The 26459-nt window shown below is 54.5% G+C and overlaps 1 protein-coding gene across 1 annotated transcript in view; it reads right to left on the reverse strand.

Annotated features, from left to right (window-relative positions):
- The window catches only part of LOC127480227 (collagen alpha-1(I) chain-like), an 84755-nt gene that overhangs the window by 22835 nt on the left and 35461 nt on the right, over window positions 1–26459 (reverse strand). Inside the window, exons 6-18 of the mRNA XM_051808124.1 lie at window positions 25396–25437; window positions 13819–14074; window positions 13327–13700; window positions 10112–10156; window positions 9176–9295; window positions 4444–4482; window positions 4284–4337; window positions 3225–3278; window positions 2084–2191; window positions 1399–1452; window positions 653–706; window positions 498–542; window positions 194–247 (exon numbers count right to left, since the gene is read on the reverse strand). Coding sequence (XP_051664084.1) covers window positions 194–247; window positions 498–542; window positions 653–706; window positions 1399–1452; window positions 2084–2191; window positions 3225–3278; window positions 4284–4337; window positions 4444–4482; window positions 9176–9295; window positions 10112–10156; window positions 13327–13700; window positions 13819–14074; window positions 25396–25437 — 1299 coding nt within the window. The remainder of the gene's footprint in view (window positions 1–193; window positions 248–497; window positions 543–652; window positions 707–1398; window positions 1453–2083; window positions 2192–3224; window positions 3279–4283; window positions 4338–4443; window positions 4483–9175; window positions 9296–10111; window positions 10157–13326; window positions 13701–13818; window positions 14075–25395; window positions 25438–26459) is intronic.

The following is a 26459-nucleotide window of genomic DNA, read 5'->3' on the forward strand; positions in this document are numbered from 1 at the left end:
CAAAGGCTCATTTCTCTTCACCCCCAGCCAGGGGAGAACAGGAGAACAGGCTGGGATTCAAACATCCAGGTGGGAGAGGTCAGTCGGGAGGGGAGGCAAATCCCAAGGTCCTCCCTCCTCAGAGCCATCTTTCCAGTGGGATCACCAGGCTCCTGCACCTCTTTGGGGACAGAGAGGAAGTAAAACCACTCACCTCTGGCCCTGCAGGGCCCTGGAAGCCCATCACACCCTTCAGACCCGACAGCCCCTGGGAGAGAAGCCAGGAGGGGGTGTCAGGGAAGTGCCCCCCCTGAGGTGGCAGCTGCCTCTGTCCCATCCCTTGCAGGAGGGTCAGGAAAACACAGGGAACACGAGGGCTTTGCTTAAAGCCATGGGCTGGAGCCAGAGATGGAGACTGGGGACATCACAGAGAGGCAAAGGGGGCAAAGCAGGAAAGGGGATGGAGGGCAGGAGGAATCCTGGCACAGCAGGGAGTGAGACACCCTCTGTTCACTCACCTGGAGCCCAGCAGGACCTGGCAGGCCATTTTCTCCCTTCACCCCCTGGAAAAGGCAAGAGCAGCCTGAGCAATGGAGGAGAGCATGACCTGGGGCTGCAGGGAAGGAGGAACCCCCTCCCTGCCCAACCCCAGAGCACAGACAGACCCCCTCACCTTCACTCCCTTCTCTCCTTTCTCCCCAGCAGGCCCAGGGTCACCCAAGAAACCCTGAAAAGGGAAGAACAAGGATGTGTGAGCTCCAGCTGGACCATCAGGAGCTTAAGGACACAGTTGGTGGGGTTCAGGGGGATGGGGACCCCCCACATGCTATAAAAAGAGTCCCCACAGGAGCAAACCCTGGGTGCTGGTCCCTCATCCTCTGTCCCAAGCTACATCCCCCACAGCAGTGACACAGAGGTGTCTCAGCACCCACAGGGCAGGAGGGTACAAAGGATGGGCCAGAAAAGATATAGGATAACATGATAATATATCAAATTACAGAGATATGATCTCATACATATATCACATACAATAAACCATGTGGGGTTGCTGTTTCAAAAAGAAGAAATCAGGTTTCCAAAGCCCTGGCATGATCAGACCTCAGAGGAGCCCAAAAATCTCCCTGGGGCAGCTCTAAAAATTTTAGCTTTAAAAAGACTAAGTGGGAGGGGAAAGGGATTAAAAAAATAAAATAATAAAAAAAAAAAAGGGTGACAAACCATTAGCATTCCCTTTTTTATGGACATTTTACATCCTGGCTGACAAATCCCCTGGAGAGGAGCTGCAGCAACATGCACTGGCAGCTCCTGCTGCTGGTGTGGTACCAGTGAAACCAGTGATGAAAGCTCTGAGTGCTTGGCACGGGCTGGGGCTGGGGTTGGCACTGCACCGTGCCCACAGCACCACAAGAGCCCACTTACCTCCTCTCCCTTCTCTCCAGCCACCCCACGGTCACCCTGGAAGCCCTGCAGCCCCTGGGGAGAGGGAGGAAGGAGCAGAACAGGCACTGAGGGGCTGCCCAGCACCTCCCACCCATGTCCAACCCCCTCCTCAGTGCCCCAAACCCCTCAGCATTGTCCTCCAAAACCCCCCTGAGGAAGCTCCCAAGCCCTGGTGTGCTGCATTCCCCAGGGATTGGTGCCCAGGGTCTGGAAAAGGGCAGGGACCATCCCAGCCCCAAGGAACCAGCTCCCTGAACTGGCAGCCCACAACTGCTCTCATTTCTATCTCCACCTCCAAGTTTTGAGCCCTCAAGGGCTCAGACCCACCTGGGACAGTGGAAGGTGTCCCTGCCCGTGGCAGGGGGGTGGAGGGAGGTGATTTTTAAGGTCCCTTCCAACCCAAACCATTCCATGATTCCAAGTTCCAGCCCTCGTGCCTGCACCCACCCCAATCCAGGAGCTGCAGCACTCCAGTTATCCCAGCACCTGAATGCACATCTGGGATGTTCCACAGCCCTTTTTTTCTGGGAAACATGAGCCTCAACCCTGATCCAGGACTGCCTGGACTGTGGGCTTAGGAGGAATATTCTAAAGGAGGTAAGAGAACACAAGGAGCAGCATCAGGAGTCTCTGGGCTCTCTGGCCCTGCCCTGCCCATCCTCACCTGCTCCCCTGGCAGCCCCCATGGCCCAGGTTTGCCATCCAGGCCAGGGGTGCCATCTGAGCCAGGGTAACCCACCCGTCCTGGCAAGCCCTGGAGCCCGGGTTCACCCTGGGGAGAAAAAAAAGCCATGCACAGAAAGTTAAAATATCCACATTATTGTGACACCAACGAGCAAAACCCTGAGCTCTGCCTGCCTCTGGATTTTGCAGCAATTCCTGGCCAGGACATGGGCAGGGCTGGCAGGGAAAAGCTTCAGGAATCCAGGTGCTGCAAGTGTCTGGCACATGGATCTGCCCAGGTTCTCCACCAAAACAGTGGGATAGTCCCCACCAGTGATTGTACAACATGGAAGTAAGTTAGAGAAGGTCAAGTGAAAACCTTCTGCATCAGCTTCTTGGCTCCAAGCCATGGCCATTCCTGATGCTTTCCCATGTGCAGGATCCTCTGGACTGGGCATCACCAGCTAGAGCTTAGGGGCAGCTTTTACTTTAGCCCTTAGCTCCCTGAAAATCCTGAATTCAGGCAAGTTAAAGAGCAGTCTGGACCAAAGAGAGGACATTTCCCTTCAACTTGCTGTGATTGTTTGGTTTTCTCAAAAATTCTGGGACATTTTGTCAAGTCCAAAATCTGGGCTTGGTTTTAGTTTAAAAGTCAGAGTTTGAAGGAAAGGCAGAACGATGCAGCTGCCTCAGCTCCTGCTCAAGTGAAGAATCTGGTTGCAAAAATATCCAAGCTGTTTTGGGGAGATTTGCTTTTCCACCTCCCTCCCTGAAGGGCCCCATCACCCCCTGTGCTCACTCCTGGCCACGCACACATGGGGCACCCAGCCCAAAACCCAGCATTGTCACCCCATCCCACTTCTAATCCAAACTTTAAGGAGTATTTATTGCTCTTTGAAGTTTTGCAAGTAGCCCAAGCACCCCTGGCTCTGCTGGGCTCCAGCAGATGGGCCAAATGTAAACCAGAGCAGGGACAAACCCAACCCAACCATTCCCAAACTGGCCCCAAACCCGTTATGTTCTCCCTCACCCAGGGCTGATCCAAGAGGGGCAGGGTCCCTGAAGATCCCAGGACATTCCCAAGCACACACCCAACCCCTCCAAACTGGGCTCTCCCCCCAGGAAGCCCCCCCAGCCCTCACCGTGTACCCCCGCTGGCCTTTCTCCCCCGGTTCTCCTGGGGCTCCACAGGGGCCCTGTGGACAAACAGGGATGGAATCAAGCACCGTGTCCCTCTACTCCCACCCTTCCTGCCCCGTGCCAAGGGCTGCCCAAGCCCCCAAAACGGGGGGCAAAGCCCAGAGTTGGCCTTGGGAAGGGCAGAGAGGGAGGACTCACATCCCCCTGCACCCCCCGCCCTGCCCACATTCGCCGGGGCTGTGCCCACGGCAGGTCTGGGGTTGGCACCAGACCCTGTTCCCTGGCTCCTGATGCCTCCCTGGTGCCCGATGGGGGACGAGGACAGAGGGTTTTGCCCTCATTTCCTTTGCCCCATGGCACTGCCCTGCTCACAGAGGGCTGGGATGTTGGGATGTTGGGCATGGATGGGCCTGCAGACCCCCCAGCACAGGGTTGGCCCCACACCAACCCTGCCCCAGCCCTCCTCTGGCCCTCCTCTGACCCTCCTCTGCCTCTGGGAGGGATCCACATAGTCCCTACCCAAAACCAGGGGCAGGAACCTGATGCCCTGGGGCAAGGAAGCCAGCACTGCCCAGCTGGAACAGACAGAGGAGCTGGGGCTGCCAGAAAAACCCAGGGAGCTGGATATCAAACATCCCAGGGAGCTGGATATCAAACATCCCAGGGAGCTGGATATCAAACATTCCAGGGAGCTGGATTCCAAATACCCCAGGGAGCTGGATATCAAACACCCCAGGGAGTTGGATATCAAACACCCCAGGGAGCTGGATATCAAACCTCCCAGGGAGCTGGATATCAAACACCCCAGGGAGTTGGATATCAAACATCCCAGGGAGCTGGATATCAAATATTCCCAGGGAGCTGGATATCAAATATCCCCAGCATCCAGCAGGAAGCAGAAAAGGAAACCATTAGGCTGCTTTGAAACCCAATCCCAAAGCCCTTAATTACAGCCCAGGGCTGTGCAAGTGCTTGGGGACATTGACCCTACAAGTGTCCCCAGCCCAGTGGGGGTGGCAGTGGGGCCAAGCAGCCCCTAACCACTGAGATTCCTTACTTACAGGTGCTCCTGTTTTCCCTGGATGCCCTGGGGGCCCAGGGGCTCCGGGTTTTCTCTGGATTGAAAAGAAAACAAAAAAACATTGGTAAGACAGATCAAGGAAAACTCAGCAGCCAAGCCAAGGAAAAACCTCACCCCAAAAAGTCACCAGTGATACTCACGGGCCAGCCTGCGTGCAGAAGTTGGTAAAATGATGATTGCTGAAAGGAAAATGGAGGGAAAAAGGGAATATGGGGGGGATAAAAAGCAAAATGTTAACAAAAAAACATCCCAAATCCCTTTTTTTTGCTGCCTTCGAAGTCTTTTCCCTTGCCTTGGGAAGACACAGCAATGAACCTCTCCTCTAATTCTCTTATTTATTTCATCCCATGTGCACACAAGTCACGGGAGAAGGTTTAATCTGAGGGTAACATGTAGGAAATAAGGAATTACTGCCTTCATCAGGAACTTCAGACAGAGAGCCCACTTCTTCTGGGGTTTGGGGACATTCAGCTGCCCCTGGATGCCCTGCATTTGGGGCACCACAAATGTTTGGCAAGTGGGAAGGTCAGAAAGATGTTGCTGAGCACAGGTCAAGTTTAGCCCAGGTTGGACCAAACCAGCTGTTCTGACACTGCAGTTTGCCCCAGGTGAGGAATCTCCTCCATCCTTGTGGAAAACCTAGGGGAGGTTTTCCCAGGCAGTTCTGTCGGGCAGGTTTGCCCCTCACTGCTCCCAGCAGCCAAATCTTTCCTGCACCTCCAATTCCTTAGGAGATCAGAGGACCACAAAGAAGAAAAAAAAGCCACCCAAGAGCCCCAGGGTGGATTAATCCCATCCCAACCACAGCTAATCCCATTTTATCTCAAAGCCTCACGGTGCAGCCTCCTCCTCTCTGGACACTTCCAAGCTGGTTTTCCCAAGTTTTGGGCCATGGCCAGGAAATTAAATGTCTCTCTCCAGTTACCAGCCATCCTCCTCCCTCCTAGTAGCACTCAGGAGGCAAAATCCCACCTTTCCTCCTCCTCCTCCTTCCCATGGTGAGCCCAGACCCGTGGTCCAGGCAGCTCCTCCAAATCCTGACTGGCACCAAAGGTTAGGAAAAGCCTCTCCTTGTCCATCACCCCAGTCTCAGGCAGCAGGAGGGGCAGGGTCCCTACGTGCTTCCCAGCACCTGGAAACCCCCTCCTGTCCCCTGCTCCAAAGATCTTTCCTCTGACACCGGAGGAGAGAGAAGGGGGAAAGCCAAGAAACTCATTAAGCAAAATAAACACAGACCTTTCAACATATGGAAATATTTCCAAGCAATGAGCAGGGCTCTCAGGGACAGATGATGGATGGATGCATTTATCCAGCTCTAACACCACACCAGGCATCCCTGCTCCTTTTAAGTTGATCCCAAATTGATTAGAGTGCAGTCCCTGCCAGGCCTCCATGCTCCTCCTGTCCAGCCACTTCTCATTTCCCTCAAAAGCTGCTCACACAAAAACTTTCTGGAGGAGGAGGAGGAGGAGGTTGGAGCCCAGCCAATGCTTTTGCCTTGTCTCAGGAATCAGTGAACTCAGGTTCACTCAGGACAGGATATTATTTCATTAGGCTTCCAAAAAAAAAAAAAATAATCCAACCTTTAGAAAGGGAGGGGGAAAAAAAAAATCCCACGTGAGACGTGAACTCGGATTTCAGGAACACCAGATGCCAAGGAGAGGGGAGAGAAATTAATTGGCTTCTGGAATGCCAGCAGGAAACAGTGAGTGCTTTGCTCGCTGCAGGATGGGGCGGGGGGAGCACTGGGAAGGGAGGGGATGGAGGATGGGGATCCACAGATCCATGTGGGATCTGTGCTCCTGGAAAACTCCAGCCTGGGAGCAGGGCCTGCAGCCTTGTAGGGAGCAGCTTTGGAAGCCCACCGTGTGTCACCCTCCCCAGTCCACCACCCCATGGCCACCCCACCCTGGGACACCCTCTACAGTCACCCCATGACCACCCTGTGATACACCTCACCCCATGTCACCCTCCCCAACCCCTCCATGGCCACCCCACCCTGTGTCACCCTCCCCAGCCCACCCCATGACCCCTCTACCGTGGGACACCCTCCCTACCCCACCCTATGACCCCCCACCCTGTGTCACCCTCCTTAACCTCTCCATGGCCACCCTACCCTATGTCACCCTTCCCACCCCACCCCATGACCCCCCCACCCTGTGTCACCCTCCCCATGGCAGCTGCTGGCCCCACAGAAGCAGCACATCCCTAAAATTCCCCTCCTTTTCACATGGAGCAATATTTTCCTTCACTCTGAGCTCCCCAGCCCCCATTTCCCAGTCTGTCCTCCTGCTGTTAAAGGGATTGGAATGGATAAAAAGAAAGGATTCTGGCACTGCAGATTAGGCTCCCCAATAACTCTGGAAGCTCCAGTTCTCCTTCCTTGGGGGCCTTGGGAGCTCCACTCCTACCAAAGTCAATACTGACAGAACAAACCAGGAGCAGTTCCTGCCCCTCCAGTTACACCAGGAATTCTTGACAAACCCGAACTCCATCAATGCATTGTGAACAAAAACACAGGGCAGGGGGTTGGGGTGGAATCACAGCGGCCTTGAGCCGGTTTTCCTTAATTCCCATGAACAGCAAAGGGGTTTTTTTCTACTGAAAAAGAGCAGGAGGGGCTGTTGAGCACCACCACAACCACAAATGCTCTGGGACAGTCCCCATGTCCCTCTCTTTTCCTGCACTATACCCCTGACTCGGAGAGGCAGCTCCTCTGACCTGCGTTCCCGGAGCCTGATCCAACAACAGATCCCAGGACATCCCCTCTGGCCCCCAAACCGCGACAGCAGCGCTGCCCCAAGCCCCCGCATTGTGCAGGGTTGCAGACAGACAGACAGACAGCCAGTCAGACAGACAGACACAGACAGACAGACAGCCGGCTCCCCCGGCCTTTCCCCCCGCGCTGTCCCAGCGGGGATTAGCCGAGCCCAGCCCGCGGCTTTGCGCTCTCGCTTCCTGCCCCGGGCAAAGCGCCGCGGGGTCACTCGGCCACCGACACAATGGCCCTGCGGGGCTTTGCGGTGGCCCGGGTCACCCCCGCCAGACACTGCCTTCCCCTCCAGGTCGGCACCGGGCCAACAGAGCCGGGAAAACGCCGGGAGAGCCCCCGGGCCGGGACCCGCAGCGCTCCAGCTCCCGCTTCCCGAGCTCCCTCCGGCATCCCCGCGGCCGCGGGGGCTGGGACACCGCCGAAATCACGGCAACAGCCACGGACGGTTCTCCAGCAGAAGAACAAAGCCTGAGGTGTCTTTCCAAATGCAGGCAGGGAAGAAAACAATAACAACAACAAAGGAATTCTGACCGAGCGGCAGCAGCTCCGCGGAGCGCTGTGAGCGTGCCCTGCCAGCAGGGATGGATGCTGCAGGCGTCCAACCTGGGAGAGAGGCATCACCCCGGCGGGGAGATGCTCTCCGGCACGGCAGGATTCCTCCAGCCGGCACCTCCGGCCCTCTCCCCCCATCCCTGTTCGTCCCTGCGTGTTCTGTGAGCCCGCAGTGGGGTTTGGGAGCTTTGGCACCAGCGCAGCAGCTGCTCTGGAGCGGCAGGAGAGCAGGACAATGTGCAGGTTGTCCAGTGTATCCCTGTGATCAGCTCTGCTGTGCTTCCCAGGAGGAATCTCCTCTCCTGATCTCCTCTGCTTTGATCCAATCCAACACAAAACCACAAAAGGGCTTCTGGTGGGTGAATCCCAGCTCAGAGCCAGACCAGCACAGAGCCATCCTCCTCCTGCCTCGGGGTGTGCTGTGCTGGCAGAGCAGAGATCCCCCCCACTGCATCCTCTCCCCGGAATTCCAGGCATTTGCCCTGGAGCAGAGGATGCAATGATAGCTCTTCAGCAATGAATGAGCTGTAGAGAAGGCAAAAGTCCTGCCCAAGGTCACAGAAGAGTTCAGAGAGCTGGAGATGGAGCCTGAGTTCTCACCAGCCCATTGCTCTGCCCCTCTGACCTGCCACTGATACTGTTCTGCCAGGCTGCAGTTCCAGAGGACCATTACAGGCACACAACACACAGAGCATTCCCACCCCAGGGAGCTCCAGCCCAGGCTGGAAAAGTGCCTGAGGCAGTTAGAAACCCAATGCCTTCAGCTCTTGCCCTGCCTAGATCAGGCCAGGCTCCACAGGGAGTTTGAAATGAAGCCTAATCCCAGTGTGCTGTCAGGAGCTGGGGATCCTAAGTGACGCTGCCTGGGTTGTTGCAGTGAGTTTTGGGAGTCATCCCATGGAGTTCTGCATCCAGCCATGCAGTGGTTGAGGTACTGCTGCCTCCCCACAGGTCCCATCCTGCTCCTGTGCTCCCCACAGGTCCCATCCTGCTCCTGTGCTCCCCACAGGTCCCATCCTGCTCCTGTGCTCCCCACAGGTCCCATCCTGCTCCTGTGCTCCCCACAGCAGCAGGGATCAGGTGAGGAAATGTCTCAGCAAGAAGCTTGATGGGCACAAACCCTGGGGAGCAGCAGGACGCTGGGAGATGGTGGGAAACGGGAGAGGTTGTGATTTGTAACACAGAGCAGGAGAAGGGCTGTTTTCTGCATGGCTTGGGTCTGCCTTGGGCCCTGTCCTGCAGAGAGAGGTAGGGCATGAACCATCCCAGGGAGGGGATGGATGAGTGTTGACCATGGGGAGCCAAGATTGCCTGGTCAGTCCCAGGGGACAGAGGGACAGCACTGTTGGGAACAGAGGACATGCTGATCCCACGGACAGCTGTCCATGGAGCTGCACCTTCCTCCTTGGCACCTTCCCTCTGCCCTCACCTCCCACCCAACACACGAGGAATCTCAAGCCTTGGGATCCCTTGCTCCCAGCAGAGCAGAGGAAGCTGCTGGGGAGGTGTGAGTGGAGCTCCCCGAGCCCACCACGGCTGTAACTCACCGTGAAGGTCTGCCAGTCCTCCCTGGAGTTCCTCCAGAGGACGATGGTGGGCACACCAGGGATGCCCACAGGGCCTGGGTCACCTGGGGGGCCTGTCCTGCCCATGGCTCCAGGGTATCCCTGGGGAGACAAGGGATACCTTAAAAATACCTTGAAACCAGCCAGAGGTTTAACAGTCAGCACAGGTTCTGACCCGGGTCAGAGTGGGGCACATCCTGGGCTTCAAACCAGCTCTTGGGATCTAAATAACCCTGGAAAGGGGGAAAGCAAAATGAGCTTCCCCCACATGTTCCTGTGCCCAGGCCCATCTAAACCCCACCGGTACAGAAGCTGCTGTTGACAGACATTGGGTGGGGCAACGAGTTTGCCCCTCCACAGCTTGGGGAAGATGGGAAGTGCTGTGCAGAGGTGGGCAGGAGCAGCTGCTGGTGGGGACACTGGGGCACCACCCTCAGTGCAGACCATCCCCAAGCATCCCCCAGTGCAGCAGGAGAGCAGGCTGGGCCATGTGGCTGCTGCACAGAGGGTTTCTGGAGGAGGAAGGGCAGTCCTGGTCTCACCAAGGCAGGGCTGGGGGACAGATGTCCCTCTGAGATGATTCCATGGATATAGCAGGGGGCTTTTCATCCTTCCTCCGGGGGACCTGAGCTAAAGCTGCTCCATCTCCTGGCTCTGCTGCCTCTGCAGAGCCATTAAGTGGCTCAGAGGAGAGACAGTAGCTTGTCCTGAGCTCAGTCCTGAGCCTGGGCTTAAAGTACCCACTAAAACCAGTTCCTTCCTCTTCCAAATGCACAGGAAGGGCCACCACCCTGCAGCTTCAGAAGCTGCCACTGCTGTCTTGATGAAAAACACCCAAACCAACCCAAACCATGCATGATATTTGTCCTGGACCCTAAACCCCACACTCCACATTCCCCTAATTTTCTGGATACTCACTTTGTCTCCTTTGGGCCCCACCAGTCCCCGTCTGCCAGGACAGCCCTGAAAGGCAAAGGGGAAGAGCTGTGTCACCCCAAAGGGGGATCCCACAGGGACTGGGTGAGCAGTGCCACAGCTCCAGGGAAGCAGGAACTGAAATGGCTGGTTCAGAGCAAACCAGCAGCACCAAGTCACCAGGAAACACCCCAAAAACCAGCGGGGCTGAAAGTGTCCCCTGGTTTATGCTGCTCCTGCCCTGGCATCAGCAGCCAGCTCTGCTTGGGTGGCTGAGCAGCCCAGTCCTGAGGCACCCACTCCAGAAATGCTCTGCACCACATGGCCAGGGAGCAGGAGCACATCTCCTGACCCCTGGTGAGGAAAGGCAGCATGCTAGGAAAAAAAAAATCCCATAAAGTTGGATCGGGGCCATCACCCAAACAGTAGTTTGGACGAGGACACAAAGAGCTGCTGCTGTAACTGGAGCTCTGAGCTGGCCCAGCTCGAGGCAAAAATGCACATTTTGGCCAAGAGGGGACCCCACTTCAGGGCTTATCAAAGCATGTCTGGGTAGAAGAGCCAGGTGGGAGATCCTGGTTGTTTTGGAGAACAGGGATCCCCTTGGAAGACTTGGGCAGGGACTGCCAACCCGCCGGGCTGTGGCACAGCACCCACCCCTGTGTGCTGCAGAGCTGAGCCTTTGACAGCTTCAGTTACAGCCCCCAGACCTGGGCTGAGCTTGCAGACAGCCTGGAGCAAGGCTGGGAATCCACAGGGAATGAGCAACCCCCAGCACAGCCCCGGTTGCAGCCCTTGTGCCGACAGGATGGGCAGGAGCAGCTTTGGCACCAAGAGATGCTTCACCAAAGGGACTCTCATCACCTGAAGTGCCCAAATCTAAAGCCCAGTTCCCCTTCTATGGGCCCCCAGAGCCCACCTGCCCTCAGCCTGGGGAGCAGCAACCCAACATCAGGGAAGGTTGCCAGGCTTGGCTCATATTTTAGCCAAAATTATGGCTCATGCCTGGCATGAGCCACCACAGAGCTTCAGTCCTACACAGAATCCCACACTGGGGTGGCTTGGAAGGGACATTAAAGATCATTTAGTTCCACCCCCTGCCATTGGCAGGGACACCCTCCACCAGACCAGGTTGCTCCAAGCTCCATCCAACCCGGCCTTGGGCACTTCCAGGGATGGGGCAACCTGTTCCAAAATGGAAGAAATGAAAGAAGCAGGACAGAGGGACACAACAGGACAGAAAGATACATCAGGACAGAGGGACACAACAGGCCAGAAGGACGTGTCAGGATGGAAGGACACATCAGCCCCTCCCCTGTGCCCACAAGTGTCTGTGTCTCCTCAGCTTGGCCACGGTGACTGTGCAGAAGCTGCAGTGGCTCCAGGGGAAGGAGAGCCAGGCTTGGTTGGGCTGGGTTGGATTTCTTCTCCCTGATTTCCTCGCCCCTCTTCTCCCTGCCCCTGGTGCCTGGAGGGGGCAGGGACACCTGAGGTGCCAGGATGGCTCTCTGGGTGGCTGCAGGGTGTTGGAACCCGGGGTGCTCAGCAGCCTGACCCCCAGCAAACCAAATCCCAGGGCTGTGGGACGACCCAGGTTGGGAGGACCCTCAGGAGATCATCTGGTCCAAGCTCTGTGGGTGAGGGAGCCCAGAGGAGATGGTGCAGCACCCTGTCCACTGTGTCCTGAACACCTCCAGCCACGGGGAGTCCACCCTGTCCCTGGGGAGGTTCTGAGACTGATTGTTCTCCCCAAAAGAATTCCTTCTTGCATCACTAGCCCAGGTTGCTCCAAGCCCTGTCCAGCCTGGTCTTGGACACTTTCAGGGGTGGGGCAGCCACAGTTTCTCTGGGTAACCTGTGCCAGGGCCTCCCCACCCTCACAGGGAGGAATTTCTTCCTAATATCCCATCCAAACCCACTCTCTGTCAGTCTGAAGCCATTCCCTCTTGTCCTTTCCCTCCATGCCCTTGTAAAAACTCCCTTTCCATCTCCCTCCCTTACTCCTAATGCTGAGACAGAGCTGCTGGTACCTGTGTTTCCACCCAGGATACTCGGGATTGAGGGGAAAAAAAAACCCTCTCCAAGCTTTCTACAGGAGAGAAAAGCAATTCCCCTCTTGGCTGGGTGTCCCCTGCCTGCTGACAGCAGGGCTGTCAAATGTTGTGACGTTCCCTCCGCTCCTGGGATTTTTTTCATCCTTCAGCATCTGTTCCTTTTGCCACTTCCCTCTATTTTTGCAGGCAGTAGCTGCAGCAGCGAGGAGATGGCTTGAGGGGGAAGCTAACAATCCTAAATGGAACTGTTATCCCATGAAGCCTGGCTCATGGATGAAGGATTTAGTGCTGGGTCCCTCCAAACACCCATAAACCCAGCCTTGGGTGGAGACCTGCCCTGCAGGACCCCCCTGAACCCCAGGGCAGCCACGAGACTTCCACGTGGGTGTCAGCCCTGGGGGGAGGAGAAGATGCCCATGGTCACCCCTGGCAGTGGCACTGGGGGAAGGAAATACAATTTTCTAGAGGAATTATTAAGCAAATGGAACCAAATCACAGAATGATTTTGGCAGGAGGAACAAACATGGGAAAACACGTAAAACACTTCTCAGCTACTTCTCAGTGAAGACTCAGGACTTCTCTAAAGAATTATCTATTCTAAGTTTCTCTTTTTCCTTTTAATTCCCCTTTTTTCATCCCCTGCAATGGATGAATGAAGTGAAAAATAATTGAAACTCATTTCAAGACAAATTCAATGCTCTGCTTTGCACCAGCACCAATTTTGGGGTGTTGCAGTGGTAGAGAAGCAAAGGACAGTGATGCCAGTGGGAACTGGGGCTGGAAGAGATGGTCTGACCCCCCCTGAGACCCTCAGCTTGACTTTGGGCAGGACCAGGGTGAAATGAAAACCGACAACGTGGTTAATTTTGATGACTTGAGATCATCTCTAGGGAGAGGGAATAAGGGAATCATCTCCTCTACAGTTCCTTCAGGGACATCAAAAAACCTTTGCCAGGGCCACAGCCCCACACTGCCTGCACAGAGGGGGTTTCCCATCGTGGAGAAGATTCCTTTGCCCAGAGAAGGTGGGCAAAGCTTCTCCCCGTGAGCTGATGGCACCGCTGGCACCGCAGCTCAGCAGGCTGTGCCCACCACCCACCGTGCAGGGGGAAATGCTCCCCCACCCACCCCTCCCCTCCCTCAGCCATCACCACTGCCACTCACCGGCAGCCCTGGGGGTCCTGGCAGCCCTGGGGGTCCTGGTCTCACATGGCCCTGCTGCCCACGTGCCACCACGGGGACGGAGTGTCCTGCGCGGGCAGCACCGTCCCCGAGCCCCGGCACAGCGGGTCTGGCTGCTACCAGAGGGAGCTCTGCTGTCCTCACAGGACCTCTGGGCACGTGTCCTTTGGGAGCAGCCACCTGACGTGCTGCCAAGACCTTGGGGAAGGTGTGGGGCAGCAGGTTGGGGATGGCATGGCCGGGTTTGCCAGGTGGGAGATGCTGCTGAGTGCCCGCGTTCCCCGCCAGCTTCTCCGTGGTGATGTTCTCCTCCTGGAGGTCCTTCTTGGCTGCTCTGTGTGTCTTCATGGAGCCTCCTGGGTGGATAAAAGCCATGCCATAACATGTAATAAGAATAATAATAACAGGTATCCTTAATAAAGGTTAAAAGAACCACCAGGTTCCCAGGAATCTCCACGGGGAAAGGGAGCAAACCTTGACCATGGACCCACGTGCTGCTCCTGCCCAGCCCTGTGATTTTATTATAGGTGGAGTTGAGTAGCTCAAAACCTTCATCCTCAATAGAAAGGCTGCCCTCCTCCTCCTCCTCCTCCTCCTCAGCTGATGGCATCTCGTGAGCAGAGAGCGAAGCCAGGGTGCTCCCATCAGGCTGGAGGTTGAGGGTCTCCTGGGGGTCCTCCCATGTCCAAGGTGGCCCCAGGGTCAAATCTGAACTGGTGAGTCTGGAATCCTGGAAAGGAAGACAGAAAAAAAAAATGAAGTTTGAAGATTTCACTTGTTTTTCTCCCTTTCCTGTGATCCTTAATTTCTCACATGCACAAACACCATGGGGAGGGACAAGACAGGGCACGGCTTGTGAGCCCCAGGCAGGACCCCCCGAGCTCTGGGGCAGCTCATCCTCCCCAGGCAGGGCAGGTCAGCCCCTACAAACCCAAACTCCACAAGGGACATGAGCCAAATGTCAGCCTGGGCCACCCCAACATGGAGCTCCTTCTCCCAGCCCCCTGCAGGGATCCTCCACCCTGAGTGTCTCTGAGGAGGGGCACTGAGAGAACAATCCCAGAACAGTTTGGGTAAAAGGCACCTTGAAGATCACATTGTTCCAACCACCCTGGCCATGGGCAGGGGCACCTTCCACTAGCCCAGGTTGCTCCAAGCCCCGTCCAACCTGGCCTTGGACACTTCCAGGGATGGGGCAGCCACAGCTTCTCTGGGCAACTTGTGCCAGGGCCTCCCCACCCTCACAGGGAGGAATTCCTTCCCAACATCCCATCTAAAACTACTCTCTTTCACTTTGATCCCATTCCCCTTGTCCTGTTACTCCATTCCCATATCCAAAGTTCCTCTCCAGCTCTCTTGGAGCCCCTTTAGGCACCAGAAGGGGCTCTGAGGTCTCCTAATGACAGAAATCCAAGCTCGAGAGCAACTACTAAAACAACTGCAGCAAATCCACAGAGTGACACCAGGGATCAATCTGTCCCTTCAGCCTTTCACTTTGCTGTTTCTGCATTTTCCAAGGCTCCTGGTGGTCTCAGGGGAACGGTGCAGGCAGATGGGAGGGGAGCTCAGAGCTCCCACCACACATCTTCCCAATCCATCAGCTCCCAGGGTTGGGAAGGGGTGACAGACACAAGCCCAGGTGGAGCCTCCTGGAGGCTGGCAGCTAATTAATTTAAGGCAGTGGCTTGCAAGGGGCTCGTTCTGTCTTCAGCTGCCACATTAAATGGTCCCTGCAGGTCTCAAGGGGCTCCTTCAGCCCTAAAACCACCAGCAGAGCCCAGGGATGGAGAACTGCAGCGTTGGTAGAAATACCTACACTCAAGACTAAAGAGCTGACTGTGAAAAGGGAGATTTGCAAATCCCACCGGTTTTACCCCCAGCCCCGGTGTCTCGGCCGGGTTTGCACACTCACTGACCATGGCTTGAGGGGTGGGTGGCTGTGAAGGTCCCTCAGCTCTGCTGGAGCAGCTGGCAGCGTTTCCATCAGCCCCACATGCCCACCACCCCCTCCCGGAGCTCGTTCCAGCTGAGCTCCAGAGGGCACCGACATCCCGGACAAGGCAGCGGGAGGAGCGGGGGGGACCCAGCCCGGGCCGGGGGCTCCTCGGGGCCGGGGCCGCTGAGTTGAGGAGGAACAGGCTGAGAGGAGTCACTAGAGGGAGATGCAGGCCCACACTTGCCTTGCAGGGCCGAGAAGGGGAGCAGAGCGGTACGAGGAGATCGTTCCCATCGTCCTTCCCATCTCCCGCCGGTTGAACCCATTCCCCGGCTCCGGTCCCGCTCCGCGCCACGGGCACAGGAGCTCGGGAGCACCAGGGTGGGTTTGCACGAAGAGCAAGTAGAAAACCCACCAATTTCACTGCCAGAACTGGTCGTTCTTCGGGTGAGAACCCAGTGGTACTGCTGGGTCAGGGGAGCTGGCTCTGGCCAAGCCCCACTCGGGAGGACCAAAGGCAGCAGGAGCTGCTGGAGCTCTTCCTCTGCTGCCAGACGCCAAACCATCAGCTTGGAGGTTTCCAAACTCTTCCCCCATCCCAAACAGAGAGGAAAAGCGAAAATTTTAATTTTCCCAAGTTCAAAAGTCAAGTTTGAAGAGTTTCCTTCACAAACAGCTGGAGTGCTTTGCTCTCTGTTATGAAAGATTCTGGGGGAGGGTCCTGTCTTTGTTTGTTACATTTAATTTGTTGGTGATTTAGAAAAGGAAAAGAACAACCCTAAAGCATCAAAAGCAGTGTGGGCAGCAGGACAGGGGGGATTCTGCCCCTCTGCCCCCTCAGGTGAGACCCCCCTGCAGAGCTGCTCCAGCCCTGGGAACAGCACAGAGAGGACATGGAGCTGCTGGAGAGAGTCCAGAGGAGGCCCCAAGAGGATCAGAGGGATGGAGCAGCTCTGCTGGGAGGAAAGGCTGGGAGAGGTGGGGGTGTTCAGCCTGGAGAAGAGAAGATTTTGGGGTCACCTAATTGTGGCCTTCCAGTGCCTGAAGGAGCTACAAGAAAGATGGAGAGAGACTGTTTACAAGGGCCTGGAGTGACAGGACAAGGGGGAATGGCTTCCCACTGCCAGAGGGCAGGGATAGATGGGATATTGGGAAGAAATTGTTCCCTGTGAGGGTGGGGAGGCCTTGGCACAGGTTGCCCAGAGAAGCTGTGGCTGCCCCTGGATCCCTGGAAGTGTCCAAGGCCAGGTTGGACGGGGCTTGGAGCAACCTGGGCTAGTGGAAGGTGTCCCTGCCCATGGAAGGGGGTGGAACTGGGTGATCTTTCAGGTCCCTTCCAACCCAAACCATTCCATGTTTCTATGATCTCCAGCCAGCTCCCTTCACCCATCAGATGCTCTCAGATACTCCCTTGGACACCCCCAGTTCACTCTCCAGGTGGGCTCGTGACCCTCACAGCCCTCAGGAGCAAAGGAAGGTAAAGGTTGTGTTTCCTAACAGTGTCCAGGTAAAATCCAAGGAAATTGAGGAAAGCAAATGGCAAAATCTCTGCACAAATCTATGGGAGCAAAGAGCCTGGAGAGGACACAGGCTGCCATGGAGCTGTTTTCATCCAGAGAAATGCTAGTGCAGGATGAACGAGCCTGCAGAGCTCAGAACAAATTAGAACATGTTGCCAATTAAATCACAGCGGTTTTGCTGCCTTCGAGGAGGAGAGAAATCAGGCTTCAAGTGGTGAGAGCAGGGAAGAGCCAGGACTGCTCCTCCTGCATGGGCAGCTGGACATGGAGCACGGAATCCAAGGATCACAAAAGAATTTAGGTTGGAGAAGACTTCCAAAATCATTGAGTTCAGTTGTTAATCCAGCACTGCCAAGGCCACCAGTAAACCATGTCCCCAAGTGCCACATCTGCACAGTGGGGACTCCACCATTGCCCTGGGCAGCTGTCCCACTGCCTGACCATCCTTTCCAGGAAGAAATCCCTCCTGATGTCCAACCTGACCCTCCCCTGGCACAGCTGGAGGCCGTTCCCTCTCCTCCTGTCCCTTGTTCCCTGGGAGCAGAGCCTGACCCCCCCCAGCTCCCCCCTCCTGTCAGGGGGTTGCAGAGCCAGAAGGTCCCCCCTGAGCCTCCTTTTCTCCAGGCTGAGCCCCCCCAGCTCCCTCAGCTGCTCCTGCTGCTCCAGCCCCTTCCCAGCTCCGTTCCCTTCCCTGCACACGCTCCAGCCCCTCCATGTCCTTCTTGTAGAGAAGGGCCCAAAACTGACCCCAGGATTTGTGGTGTGGCCTCAGCAGTGCCCAGCACAGGAGGAATTTGCTGGAATAGGGGTTGATTGAAGCCATGTAGCCTCTTTATGGTTGGGCTCAATGATCTTAGAGGTCTTTTCCAACCTAAATGATTCCACTGTCCACCCAGGTGAGTCCCTGCGTGGCCACACATGGCCCAGCCAGGCAGAGAGCAGCAGCACCCTGATTCAAATCACCTCCCAAATACACCAGAATCAGTGGATATTCTCTATGTTATATCCTATAACATATCAGCCAGATCTCAAACCCAGTCAGGAGCCACCTTGGCATTAACTTCAACTGACTTGGTTTGTGCTCCTGGTTCTGTTTAAGCAGGATGGCTGGAGCTGGTGGTGGGCAGTGAAGAGCTGTAACACACAGCCTCTAAAATAACACCTTTTAATTTATTTTTTTTTAAACTAATAGAGTTAAAAAACCCTCCCGTAGCTTATTTTATAAAGTCCTTTTGGGCAAGAAATCAAATGGCTGCAGGAAAAGCACTCTGGCTAAAACTCAGCTCCATCATTTGGACCTCTTAAAACGGGTTCAGCTGGTAATGATGAGAACCACATTCTCCACAAGGTCACCTTCCCAGAAGGAGCCAAAGGAGGGACCTGCAGGCAGCTGGGGCTCCCCCTCAGCCCAGCCCAGCACTGGGCTCTGGCCCAAAACCCCTCAACAACTCAACAAAGCTCATGCTCGGCCAGATCCCACAGCTGCTCACCTCCCCAGCACCTGTGCCATGTCCAGAAGATATTTTTGGGAAGATTGAACCCCCAAATGGGACACACAACCCCAGCTGAGCCAGGTGGGTGCCCACCAACCCCTGGGGTTGAGGGAGACCCACTGGGCTCCCACCTGGAGCTGCCTTCCAGCCAAGCCCCTGCTAATAATCAACAGTCACAGAAACAGCAACACCCAGCAGAGCCACAAAAGAGAGGATTTGGGCACTGGATCAGTGCTCTGGGGAAGAGGGCAGGAGCTGCTCAAGGCTTTGCTGCTGCAGGGATTCACCAGCCTCACAAAGGACAAGGACAGACAAGTCCAGGGCACAGCTACAGCACGAGGAAAACCTCGCTGGGTGACCCCACACTCCCTCTCACACACACGGGGGGCCACAGGCATCCATCTCCAACAGGAGCACCAGAGCACCGTGCCCAGGTGTTCCCTGCCCCAGGGGGGCACAGTGCCCTGCCCTGGACCCTGTGTCCCACCATCCAGGAGGTGCTGGAGGGTTTTCAGGACCTGTTCTCTTCCTCCACGGAGACTGGTGTCCATGGGCTGCCATGGGAATGCCTGGAGCAAGCAAGCTCTTCAAATCAGTGGGCTGTTACATGTTTGACTCTTAATTATTATTTTTTTTTATTATTATTTTGCTGTTAAAATGCTAAAAAAGGGATCATTTGTCTCAGGTAAAGGCACCCATTAAATCCATTAAAATACACTGGTGGGGGCATTGTTCCACACAGAAAACCAGAGGGGAGGTTTCCAAACACCTTCCCTCCACCCCACCACCCCCCAGCTTCACACTGTCCCCCCAGAAATGTCAGAACCTGCCTGAAGAGATGATAAACTGGGTCCCTGATGCCACCAAGCCCAGCAGGACATCCCCTGCCATCCCCCCCAGCCAGGCCTCCACCCCAGCCCAGCCTCCCTGAGCTGGAAGGAGGGTTTGTTCCAGGTTTGGAACACGGTCCATGCTTTCTCCATGGTCCTCCCTGGTGTGACCTGCTGCCAAGATCTTCCACAGTGCCCAAGGAGCCCCTTAGGAGAGAACCTGGAAAGCCCCATTCCTCATTTATACCCCCCAGACAAGCTCCTAAAAGGGCACAAATGCCAGCAGAGATGCAAAGCCACCCGGGTGACTGTCACCACAGGGCAGCAGCTCCCCTGAGGGGAACACAGGGAGTATTTGCTCTCTTAGCAGCAGGCCCTAGAGGGGATAAAACCCACAGCCATTTATTTCTGAGTTGAAATAAAGAATTTATTTTTTCCTTTCAAAAACTGAATTGTGAAGTCACACGGTTTCGAGGACATATTTTTGTTGCTTTGGGAGGTTTTCTGAGTAAAAACAGTCTTGAAACACAGCCCTAATGGTGAAAAAAAATAATCAAAGTACTCCAGCTTTCCACCTTGATCTGTATTTCTCCCTCCAACCTATTTTGCCAGTTTTGATCCAAAGTGCTCATTTCCTTCGAAGGGAAGGGAAGGTTTGGGAAGGGAAGGTTTGGGAAGGGAAGGGAAGGTTTGGGAAGGGAAGGTTTGGGAAGGGAAGGGAAGGTTTGGGAAGGGAAGGTTTGGGAAGGTTTGGGAAGGGAAGGTTTGGGAAGGTTTGGGAAGGGAAGGGAAGGTTTGGGAAGGGAAGGTTTGGGAAGGGAAGGTTAGGGAAGGGAAGGGAAGGGAAGGGAAGGGAAGGGAAGGGAAGGGAAGGGAAGGGAAGGGAAGGGAAGGGAAGGGAAGGGAAGGGAAGGGAAGGGAAGGGAAGGGAAGGGAAGGGAAGGGAAGGGAAGGGAAGGGAAGGGAAGGGAAGGGAAGGGAAGGGAAGGGAAGGCTTTGGGGTGACCTAATTGTGGCCTTCCAGTGCCTGAAGGAGCTACAAGAAACATGGAGACTGTTTGCAGTGGCCTGGAGGGACAGGACAAGGGGGAATGGCTTCCCACTGCCAGAGGACAGGTTAGATTGGATATTGGGAAGAAATTCCTCCCTGTGAGGGTGAGGAGGCCCTGGCACAGGTTGCCCAGAGAAGCTGTGGCTGCCCCATCCCCATCCCTGGAAGTGTCCAAGGCCAGGTTGAGGCAATCTGGTCCAGTGGAAGGTGTCCCTGCCCATGGCAGGGGGTGGAACTGGGTGATCTTTCAGGTCCCTTCCAACCCAAACCATTCCATGATTCCATGAAGCTGGTGCAGAACAGCCCCCCAGGCTGTGCCAGCCAGGAGGTGCCAGTGGGAAGCTGGATCAAGCCCTGGCAGCTGCCACTAGCACAGCCTGGAATTCCTGCCCACTGCAGCCACGAGTTTTTTAATTCAGCTGCAGTGCTTGACATGGGAAAGGTCTCCCCTGGAAACTCCCATCTGGGGAAGCTCAGGGGAGATGAGTCCCTGAGCTAAAAGTTACTGGTCTCTGAGGCACAAGCTGAATTATATTGGTTCTGTGTAAACAGCACTAACAGCCAAAATCAATACCATCCAGGCCTGCTCCTTCCAACAGGCCAAATTTAGAGAGGAACCAGCTGAGAGGGACAAATTGGGAACAGCTCTGAAGTTGCCCAAAAGCGTGAGAGTTGAGGCTGAAGGCATGTGGGTTTGAACTCCCAGAAAATTCCAGCTGGGAAGTGGGGAATGAGCCCAAATTGAAAGCAGCCACTAGGGAATGATAAAACAGAATGAAAAAGGGAGTGGCACGTGATAAGCAATGCCATGATTTGCAGAAAATCAAGTTAAACAAGGAAAATGAAGGCAGGAGGAGGCTCTGCCCCAGCCAGGCCTTGGTGCATCCCCTCTGGGACCCTCTGCCACGTGGCAGGGACTGAACCAGCAGCAGCAACAGGGCTGGAGAATCCCCCCCTTCTGTTCAGAAAGGCCAGATGACACAACCAAATGACAACAAACCACTTTCCATTCCAGAAGTGACAGGGAGGGGGGTTTTCTCAATCCTGTCCCCACGATCCAATCCCAAAAGCATTCAAATCACAGGCTCTCCCCAGCACGAGCTCTGAGTTTTCAGTTTGGCTCAGGAAGCTGGGGAAGCTCCAGGGGACTGGGAAAAGGCTTTATGTTGTGCCAATATGAAAGAGGAAAGTAAAAAAAAAGAGGGGGGAGAAAAAAAGGCAAACGGGAAGCCTTGAGTAATTACAGAGCTCTTCCCTCAAGCTGAGCCCAAGCAAAATTACAGAACAACCAACATGGGGCTCATTAATAAAGAAACCAGAGATAATGTAATTAATGCCATGGGTTTGGAAAGAGTTGCTGTGTAACTAACTTGGCTTCTTGCCTGAGGAGACCAAGAGTGTTTTATTGGCCAAGAGAACAGTGTTGGGGCAGTGATGCTGGACTTCTGCAGGGTTTTTCAGTTGATGCCACAACCCAAAAACTCAACTAAATAGCAAATGGGTTAAAACCCAGCCTGGAGCATCCCCGTCTCCAGGAGCCCAGACAACCAGAGTCACATTCTGCCCTGGTTTTCAGCCAGGTCAGGCTGGGTAAAACCCAGTTCAGAGCTCAGTGTCTTCTCTGAGGAAGCACATTTTTGTGAGTAGGAGCCTCTTCCATCCACAGCCAAAGGTACAATATGATCCACAAGACAATTATAAATTATTCCTTCCAGCACGTTGTAGCATCGAGCTCCTGGAAGAGGCTCCACCACAGGAAGACTGAAAATCAAGGCTGGATTGATTGAAAAAAGGAAAATTTGCCAGGAAATCCTGTGTCCAGCAGCAGATCAGGGCAGGCAGTTATACCTGTGGGTCTGCAGCAGGAGTGTGGGGAGGAGAAACCCCTCCTGGTGCTCAGCAGAGCCTCCCCCTGCTCTGCCCTTGCAGCCCTGAGAGGTCACTTGGCCCTTCTCCTGTTGCTTCAGGCCACAGGGGCAGGAGCCACTTCCTCAGTGCCAGAAATGTTCCCTCACAAGTTCCATATGTGGCACCCGGGTGCTGGATTGGGGAAGTGAATCCACTGTAAGACTGAAAAAATAGACAGCCCAAAGAAATGATTCCCAGTACCTAAATGGGCTACAGGGAAGATGGAGAGGGGCTTTGGACAAAGGCACGAAGCGAAAGGACAAGGGAGAATGGTTTTTAAAACCAAAAGAAGAGAGATTTGGATTGGATATTAGGAAGGAATTTTTCCCTGGGAGGGTGGGGAGGCCCTGGCACAGGTTGCCCAGAGAAGCTGTGGCTGCCCCTGGATCCCTGGAAGTGTCCAAGGCCAGGCTGGATGGGGCTTGGAGCAACCTGGGCTGGTGGAAGGTAGCAACATCACAGCGAAGAATTTCTTCCCAACATCCAATCTAAATCTCTGCTCTTTTAGTTTAAAACCCTTATTCCTTGTCCTGTCACTTCATGCCTTTGTCCAAAGTCCCTCTCCAGCTCTCTTGGAGCCCCTTTAGCTACTGGAAAGGTACCTAAAGATACTGGAAGGTGCCCCTGCCCATGGCAGGGGGTTGGAATGAGATGGTCTTTATTTGGAGGTCCCTATATTTTGCCCTGTGTTTTGGAGGTCCCTGTGAGATGCCTCAGGAATGCCCTATTTCCCCAGGGGGATATTCAGGCTGGAGGGAACAGCACTTCATTCCTTCCACGTGGTTTGGGGATTAAAAACCACTGTGGTGCACAGGAACACACTCCTTTCATTGCACTGATCTCACAGTGGGTTTGAGGGGCAACAAATGATCCACAGATCTTATCCTGCCTGAGAAACTGGTTTCAGAGCTCTGCAGGTGGCTGAGATATCTGAGCTCTCAGGAACAGGAACAACCATCTCAAGATAAGAGAGTGGGGGAGATAGTGCTGGGCTCCAGCTGTCAGTCACTTCCCCACACCCCAACAGGGATATTTGGTGTTAGATCAGCTTATCCAAGGAACCAGCAGCCCCAGAGTTCCAGGGAAACAGAGGGGTGGAGGACTGACAGTTCCCACTTGAGGGCTGGTCTTTATTAGTTGGGATGAGCAGGTACGAGCCTTTTGGGTATTTGAAAGATGAGCATCAGCTTCAGGCTGCTCTGATTTTAAAGGAAGGTTGGAGCTGTTACTATCCAGCAGTTTTAAGGCCTGAATGAGACTGAACAAGTGGTTCCAACGCTAATTCTGCTCAATAACAAATCTGAAGATGAAAGAACAGCCACCCCGTGACCAAACCGAGCGTTTCCACGGAGCCTTCACGGCAGCTCTAAATCTAGAAGAAATTTCCAAAGGAGTTTGAGCTGCCCAGGTAATTAAACCTGTGAAGTTTTTTGCCCTCTGGAAATCAGTGGAATTTAAGCTTTATTTGACTGTTTGCTGAATGGCTTTAGGATCCCAGATTAAATTGCTTTGGAAAAAGCCATTCAGTTCAGCTCAGCCCTCCTGCTCACCCTGAGCACAGACAGTCAAAGAGAAGACAAAAGGCAGGAAAAGTCTCTCAACACCATCCATGTCCCAAAGATTGCTCAGAAATGGCAATTTACCCCTCAGAAAAAAATTCCCAACAGGAATAGGCTGCAATCCAGGTGTCATTTAGGCTGTGTCATGGTTTGTGTCATGTCACTATTGCCTTCACCCACTTATATCTTCCTCCACCATCACCCTGAGCCTGCATAATTATTTAGCTCTGATTAGCAATTAAGGAATTCACTAATCTACCAATTTACTTCTAAAAGAACAAAGGCAGGGAGAGCACAGCTACAAAGCAGAGCTGTGGCCCAGCCCTGCTCTGCTCTCTGCTCTCCATTATTTCCAAACTGTAATGCATTAGTAGCACTTTTTTTTTTTTTCCATTTAATAAATCCAAACGCCAAAGATTCCAAGGCATCTCTGGTCCTCATTAAAAGCTCGAAAAATAAACTTGTCCCAAATCCAGAATATCATTAGTTTTCCCCTGCAGACCCATGAATTTCAGCACTTTTATCATAATTGGTGACATCTCACCAGGCACAGGGAGAGCCCGCTGGCAAAGGAGCATTGGATGATGGGGATCAAATCCCAATCAGGAGCCACCAGGACTGATTGCAGGGAGGCAGAGCCCACCTTTCTGAGTGGTTCTGCCACCTCAGCTCATGCCAAACCCAACCACCATCACCCCAAATCTGCAGCACATTCACCTGTGAGGTGTCAAGACCAAAGCCTGGGGCAGAGGGGATGAACCTGCTCTAAAAGTCCCTTTTGCACCACACAAGAGGTTTGCACCAAGGAGTTATCGAGGTGTAACCAGACAGTTAAAGCCAGGAGTGAGAAGAGAAACCCTCCCCAAAGAGTTAATAGCGAGGGTGAGGGGAGTGAAGAACTCTGGGAGGGTGAGGGGAGTGAAGGAATCGAACTGCTCAGTCACACACACACACACACACACAAATCTCAATTTCCATTTGCTGGCAGGTTTCCCCCTCAGGATGTCTGTTTGCATGAACTTGAACAACAAATCTTGGCTGGAAATGCCAAACAAAGCACGAGCATCAGGGACTTGCAGCCAGCCTCACTCTGCTCACTCCCTCATCCCCCCGGCACACGAGGAGAGCTGGAACGTGCCCCAAGCTCCAGCTGGGGGAGAGCAGATGGGACAATCAACCCCCAACCCCAGTGCCACGACCAGCAGAGCAGCCAAGGAGCCCTGCCCTGGCAGGGGGATGCTTTCTAACCCCCCAGAACCACAGCTGCCTCCTCCCACTGCAGAGCTGCAGCCCGTCCCACCTCCGGCATCACGTCCCACACGTGGGCAGCAGCAGTGGATGTCCAACCTCTGCCTTCTCCTGCCACCCTGCTGACCTTCACTGCCTTCCCTTCAAGCTAATCCCGCTGCACAAGGACTCCCAAACACCTCTGTGCAGGTGGTGACCTGATCCATCTCATCTCCACCTCCATCACCATCCCTCTGGGGCTCACTGGAGCTCAGAAGGGTCACCTGAACACTCACCTTGGCCTCCACCAGCTCCAAGACACGTCAAGTTACATCCAAATCATTAAAGAGAAATATTGCAGTAAAGAAAATAACAACCAATAGCCAAGAAAATAATAATTAGTAACCTTGTTCTGGGAATTTTGGGGTTTACCTTGTTGCTCATAAGAGAAGCTCATGTCCCCAGGTGATGCTCTGGGGGTGGGACACCAGAGGGACATGGAGAGGGGAGATGCAGGAGAGTCTTACCTGAGCAGAGGAATCCTGGATTTCATTGGTTTCCTTTGGCACCTGGAGAGATGGAGGGAGAAAGAGGGAAAATATCACTGCTCAAGGACCAGCACTGACTTAACCATGTGCTTATTGTTGGCTCCAGGATGGAACTGCCTCTGAGGGCACAGGAAGAATCCAGGGAATGCACACTGGGAGCCAATCCTTCAGAGGAACAGGAGGGAATAGCTTTGGATTAAACCCCTCAAGTGTTTGGGTGGGTTTTGCAGTTTCTCTTCATTTGGAAGCTCATCAGTCCTTGGGAAGGGCCAGCAAGGGGAGGGAACTGGTGGGCTGTGGGGCAGAATTGTCCCACCTGCAGTCAACATACTGATGCTTCAAGTAAAACTTTCCCCTTGCTGGGTGAGACACCAGAGCCATCCAAAGCTCCAGGCCTCCAGAACTCGGGATAATACACGTGTTAAAATGAGCCCATCACCTCCCAGGCTCAGAGGACACATCCTGGAGCTTTTCAATGAGAGATCTGTCCTTATCTCTTGGCTCTAGGGAGCGAGTTCGGCTTATCCCAGAGCCACAGCCACGCCCTCCAAGGGCTGTCAGTGTGAGAAATGTATTTTGGGATGGCCAGGGGTTACCCCACTGTCCCTCAGAGCAGCAGAGAGCCAGTGTGACCTGCCCTGTGTCACACACTCAGCCTCCTCCGCATTTACCCCCTGGCAAAGCTGCTCCTACTTAATCCCTCCTGCTCAGGGCTTTCCCTGAAATCCTCCTCTTAAAATAATAAACACACAAACTGCTGCAGCCCGTGGTGGGAGTGGAGCAGCCACCAAAGGGCTGTCCCAGGTGGGTGTCACCTGGGTGGGTGTCACCTGGGTGGGTGTCACCTGGGTGGGTGTCACCGCTCTCTCTTTGCTGCCAGGACGTGCTGGCACCAGCACCCCAAAGGAAACCTTGGGCAGGCCCCAGAGAGGGCAGATGCCCCATCCCACACCCAGTTCCCTCCCCTGACACTGCCCTTTCCTGGCAGCTGTCCCAGCTCCTCACCAGACCACCAGCAGTGGGAGGTTTGTGCCAAACCCTGG

The sequence above is a fragment of the Manacus candei genome, unplaced genomic scaffold (genome assembly GCF_025592945.1).
Source record: "Manacus candei isolate 608988 ecotype Guabito, Panama unplaced genomic scaffold, ASM2559294v1 h1tg000071l, whole genome shotgun sequence".
Lineage (NCBI taxonomy): Eukaryota > Metazoa > Chordata > Aves > Passeriformes > Pipridae > Manacus > Manacus candei.